This window comes from Buteo buteo, chromosome 11 (genome assembly GCF_964188355.1).
Source record: "Buteo buteo chromosome 11, bButBut1.hap1.1, whole genome shotgun sequence".
Classification (NCBI taxonomy): domain Eukaryota; kingdom Metazoa; phylum Chordata; class Aves; order Accipitriformes; family Accipitridae; genus Buteo; species Buteo buteo.
Window position 1 is genome coordinate 30,027,559 of NC_134181.1, and position 6,000 is coordinate 30,033,558.

The 6,000-nt window shown below is 49.6% G+C and overlaps 1 protein-coding gene across 5 annotated transcripts in view; it reads right to left on the reverse strand.

The window, feature by feature from the left end:
• Positions 1–4,832, reverse strand: part of MAPKAPK5 (MAPK activated protein kinase 5) — a 27,373-nt gene extending 22,541 nt beyond the window's left edge. The window contains exon 1 of one of the 5 annotated variants that reach the window (XM_075041226.1): positions 4,346–4,832. In XM_075041226.1, the coding sequence (XP_074897327.1) occupies positions 4,346–4,381 (36 nt within the window). In that variant the 5' untranslated portion in view covers positions 4,382–4,832. The remainder of the gene's footprint in view (positions 1–4,345) is intronic. The other 4 variants (XM_075041223.1, XM_075041227.1, XM_075041229.1 and 1 more) reach the window with 4 other exon arrangements.
• Positions 4,833–6,000: the final 1,168 nt, after the last annotated feature.

The window sequence follows — 6,000 nt, forward strand, 5'->3', positions numbered from 1 at the left end:
CAAAGGCCTAATTTCAGCATTATTATGTATTTTTTGGTCATATGGTACAATGGAAAATGATTTTGCTGCTTTCTTAGGGTTTCAAACCTTTGGAATCATTATACTGTAAATTAAACCCTGCATGACTAGTTTTAGCTTGTCTGATAATGAACCAGGCTCATGTTTATAATCCTTTTGTCCAAATCCATATAAGCAGGGTTTGGTTTTGTTATGACACAGCTTGGGTGCTATCATGCTTAAACATGTCACAAGGCGGGATGTAAACGTAGCGTCGGCGCGCAGCATTTTGATTAATGCCGCTGCCATGTGCTGTTACACAGATGGTGATCTAACAACAGAGCAGGGCTGAACGGTGGAAAGGTTGTGTGCAAACTCAAGTCACCGAGTAATACACGCCATAAAATTCTGCCTTTGTTCTTTTATGAACATTGCTACCTACGTTCAGGTTCATCTTTCAAAAAGCCATGCTTTCTGATAAATTGCGAGAAAAGGAGCTGGTAACAAAAGCTAGCATCAGAGAAGCTTAAGCAAGCAGGTAAAATACTTCCCAAATACACTACAAGCAAATGGAAGAGTCTACTGGTTGCAAAGCAACTTCATTCTGATCAGATTTGCCCCTTCTGTTAACTTCCATTCAAAACCTGCAGCATTTCAGGATTCACTCGTGCTACAAATCATGAGAAAACTGAGAACAGCTAAGGGATTGAAAATGGCAGTCCCTAACCTGGGATCGTTGGCCTCCGCTGCAATAGTCGTGGATGAACACTATTGCCAGGCTGGAGCCAGCCCTCATGCCACATGGATTGAAAACAAAGCAAGAAAGGAAAGCTGATATTTAAGGTGAGATTTGAAGGGATTAGAGAGTGCAAAAGACAGATATGAAAGAAAAAACTGCCTTTTAACACAGTCTGGAGTGGGTATCACACAAATCATAAATGACTAGCGTGAGAGACGTAAAGGGAAAAAGTTAAAGTTAACTTTGAACTGGAGGTTTTATGAAGGGTTTTAAAAGAAAGCAGAAGAGCAGCATAATGGATCAGACATGGTTTGTTGTTTTCAAGTAGAAGCACAAAGAAACTTTCTTATCAATGTAACTAACATAATTTCACTTGTGAGAAGCATATTAGGGAAAAGCTAATTTAATTTTCTTGATATTCAGATACAGATAATTGAAGGCATCATAGGTGGAATGAAAACACAATTTTAGAAGAGCGTTAATGAGCAGAGAAAGGGTTTCTCTGAACTGAGGACTACCTCCTCAGAACATGCTTTCAAGATCACGCTTAGTGTTTAAGTTGTGAAGTCAAACCACTGAAATGGAGAAGCAAACGCCAAAGTACTCTAGAGCACCAGCGTGATTAAGTGATTACAATCCTTCGTTATCTTTTATAGCACTTTGAAGTCCGCTGCTCCTGTTCCAAAACCGAAGAAGGGCCTGCCTGCCCCAAAACTTCCCTAACCTTTCAACTGCACATGTTGGTCTAAAAAAGAGATACTGTCTCCACATACATAAACAGTTCCTGCTATCTGCTGCCACTTCTGTGATGGCACAGAGACCATTTGCTTCATTTCAGCTGAGTAAGTGGAACAGAGGAGCTGATTAGGAATTGGAAAGTCTGTGATCTATGAATCAAATGAAGTGAGAATAAGATCTGATAGTTCTTAACTCCTGAAGGACAAGTTCAACAACTACAAATAAGTCTACTTTTAATAAAAATGTGTTTCCTCTTTCATATTCTGCATATTTACCATTGTTTTAACTAAAAAAGCGAACATTTTTGTTTTCTGCATTTTCATTTGGATTCCAATCTTCATTCCAAAGCAGTTTTAAAACTTAGAAGTAAAAATGAATAATCTAGTGATCCAGAAACACTATTCACCATTTCCTAATGATATGAAATACAGTATTTGAGAACTTTACTGTCCATCAATGTACAGAATTACTTACATCTCCTAGTTCAGAAACAGGAGCTCCAAATCTAGCAACCAAGACTACGTAGCTGCAAATCAACACAGGTTCATAACATTCAAACAACATTAAATATTTAAAATGTACAGATATAAAAATGCCCTTTGAAAATATCCAAATCTACTTCAATGGGTAAGGCTAAATGCCTTGCCTCTTAATCTAGATTAACGTACTGTGGGTGCAGGCAGCAGAGGTTACGGTATCCTGTACTTAGCTCCACATCTGGAGAATAAACTGCCTTACAGTAGCACTGCTGCACAGCACTGAACTTGTAGACCGGCTGACAGGTCAGCTGGAACTAATCTGCTGCGGCTGGGAACAGAGGAGGCAGAGTGCCGGAGAGAGCGCTTTCAAAAAAAATCTGCAGTGGTGCAATTTCTTACAGTAAACCTTTTTGCTCCTACTATTAAAGGAACTTTAAACTTCTGATCATTCCTTACATTAATTTCCAGTGGGCAAAGGGAATAAACAAATTTGAAATGTACTCAATTACAAAAAAGTTTCACACAAAGTTTAAGAGTTGAGTTCTCTTCAATAGCACAATTCCCTTTCAGCAAGCTCAGGGTATCTAAAACAACGGTTTGAGCATCCTCCCATGCAGAGTCAGCAGTCTGGGATGCTAACAGCCTGGAAAGACAGGACTCTCAGATTTCTCCCAGCTTGGTCTTCAGCAAGCTGCTTTCAGACAGGGTTAGATGTGCATCGGGACTGCTCGGGGGAAAGCTCAGGCGCTTCTCAGTTTCCACTGAATACCAATGGAAGAAGGTTTGAAATAAGGTACTTCAAGAATAAGGCATACTCACTACAGTCAATTAAAAGTATACAGACTGCTTCTTGGACAAAGTCCACATAGTCAACAAGTGACATGCCGACATCAGTGTAACTCCACCTCCACTGCTCCAACACACAGCCTCTCAACTTCAGCCAGTTTGCCTTAAACAGCGATCACTATCTTGAACCACAGACCTTAAACCTGCAGACGCAGGTGAAAACCAATCAAACTTGAAAAATAACCAAGCATTTGAGAAGCAGAGAAATGAGCATAATATATAAAAGTACTAAATTAAGTTTTAGATTCAGACAATGCCTATGATGCAAAAGATTTGCCCAGAATCTGTTCTTGGTCAGAATCCCTCCAAACGGAGAGGGGCAGGAGGCAGATGCAGACTGTCCCCACACTTACACAATGGCTTTGGAGTTTTTGTTCTGTTTTTAACCCCCAAGAGCGCTGATGTAGATCTTTATCTTCACACAAAATACCACAGAAATACTTGAATAATGTTCTTTCTGAAAGCCTTCTGGACAGCTACTTCACCTGCACTGTGCCAAGATGATAACGAAGCAGGAAGAGACAGCATACAACTTCAATACTTGATCTCGTAGTTTAATTACAATCTGGGTTCCCTGAACACAGTGCTTAGACTTCCTTCTACTTGGGCTTTTTTAGTTCAAAAGGCAAGACCCACGTATTTTAAATCAATCCAGATTTCAACACCACAACACTGTGGTGCTGTTTCTCTTGCATTGATTTTTGCCCCCAATGAGCTTTGTAAAGACAAATCCCACTGTGGCAGACAGCAGGGCTAAGGAAAGGCAGCAAATGCCAATACATGGGATCTTTTTACCTACATCCTTAAGGAATTCATTCATTTTATTGAAATAAGTATTTACGAAGGCATACAGAATCTGTGACAGCCAATGCTTTGCACAAGGTAAAGAGCCTGCAGAGAGTCTTTAAAACATTGTTTTATTGTGACTTTATCTCAGAGGGGTTTCCCCAGCTTCTTCAGGAAATCCGCTCAGCCGGGTCACAGAAGGATTCACCAGGAAATGCTAAGCTCACACACTGATTCTCGCCATAAAAAAAGAAATCCTGAATCTGTTCAGCTCCTCCACCACCACTCGAAACACAAACATCCCACACGCCAGATTTGTTTTCATGACAGCATCCGAACACGAACTCAGGAGACGGATTGAGGCAACAGCGTTGCCTCCGCAGCCAGGGACTGCTCTGAGGCAGAGACCCCGGCTCCCCGCCGCCCCGAGTAACACCGGTTCTGCTCTCCGCAGTCTCAGCCTCTCAACACCTATCCCCCAAGGCCGGATTCCCTGGAAGCCGCCTGCCTGCACCTCCTGTTTCCCCTGCCTGGTCTCTGGCGCTCCACACCGAAGCGCTGCAGGTGACGAACCCGAAGGCAGCCGGGCTCCGGCGGAAGGGCAGCGAGGAGCAGGGCCGCAGCCGTAAGAGCAGCGGGGGGGACGGGGACCCACCGGGCCCTTGCCGGGGCTGCCCACCTCCCCTCGCAGGGCAGGGGACGAGGCGGGGGCCGGGGGCGAGCGACGGGGCGACCCCGACGGCCGCTGCCTCCTGCCTACCTTGATCATCTTGTCCATCTCGTGATCCTCCGACATCCTCCCGCGGGGCTACGGGCGGCTTGGGGCAGGGGCGGGGGGGGGGGGGGCGCGGCGGGAGCCGCCGGCCCGTCCCCAGCGAGCGACACCGGGGCTGCGGGGGCCGAAGGCCGGCGAGGCAGGAAGGAGGGAGGGCGGCCGGGAGCGGCGGCGGGGCCGGGCCGGAGGCGCTGGGCCGCGCTAGGCAACGGGCAGCCCCGGAGGAGCCTTTGTGCCACCGCCGCACCGCCTCATCCCCGGCCGGGCGGGCCGGCGGGGGTGGGAGGTGGGGGACCGGGACCCCTCGCGGAGGCGGGGGAAGCACCGCGAGGAGGGGGCGGGCAGGCCCAGAGCCGCCGCTCAGCCCGGGAGACGCCGCCGCCGAGGCGCCGCCGCCGCCCGCGCCGCCCGGGAGCCAGGCATTGCCGGCACCCTGAGCCGGGCACACCCGCCGGGCGGCGCGTCCCGCCGCGGCGCTACCGCCCCCGCCGCGCCCAGGGCGGGAGGCCAGCCCGCGCCCCCCGCCTCCTCCTCGCTCCCACCGGGGAATTTTAGGAGCCTCCGCCACTGCGGTGGCGCGGTTTACAGGCGGCCGCCGCCACCCCTAAATACGCGACGTCGCCATCAAGGCCCCCGCGGGGCCTTCGAGCCGCCGGGTGCCTTCTAGTGACGTAGTAAGACGGGGCGGGGGCAGCGCCTGCCAGAGGGGCGGAGCGAAGCCGTGCGCTCCGGCCCCGCCCCGCGGGCGGCAGGCCCCGCCCCCTGCCGGGAGAGCCGCGAGAGGGGGCGGGGGCAGCGCGAAGGCTCGCGAGATCTCGGGGCGCGAGCGCACCCCGCCGCCGTGAGGAGAAAGCGCCGGGTTTTGCCGCCTGACGGGAGGGGCGGGACGGCGGGGAAGGTTCTCTCAGCCTTCGCCTTGTACCCTCCGCTCGTGAAGGGGATCGTCTCCCCCTCATAGCACACCTGCCCTCCGGCGCAGGACTTAACTCTAATGGCTACACCATAAAGGTGTCTCCCACCGCAGCCCCAGCACGCTCACTGAGGCACGGATCACACACACACCCCCCCCCCGGTGGTTTGTTGTTCTGGTACGGTCAGCTCTTCTGCTTGCTTTGCTGGGGACAGTTATCAGATGCAGGGCTCCCTCTAACGTTAAGGCAGTACGGGGAAAGCGGGCTGTGCAGAAAGTCAGCGAAAACCTTAAAAACTGCTTGAGGCGGTGGGTGATGGACGTGTGGAAGAAAATACAAATTTGCGCCTGTACTTGAGCTCCTGCTTAGCTCGCTGACGTGAACTGCTCCCACAAAGGCAGGGTTAACTTCACGAGGACAAGAACGTTTATTGCAAGTAGATACAAGGAGAGGAGGTGGGAGCGACGGAGAACAAACTTTCACCTCACAGATTCACACTGAGACGTTGCTCTCCTGCTTGGTTAGACAACCGAGTCTCAGTTCACTTGTCTTACAGAAGAGGGATGTATGCGTTAGGTGTATATGACAAGGAGTAGGTATAGAGTTAGCTATGTAAGCCAGCAAAGACTTATTATAAAACCTACTGCAGACTAGACAAGGATTTAAATGACTTCCTGGAAAAAGAGCATATTCATCAGATACACACGCAACAAGAGTACACCCATGTAA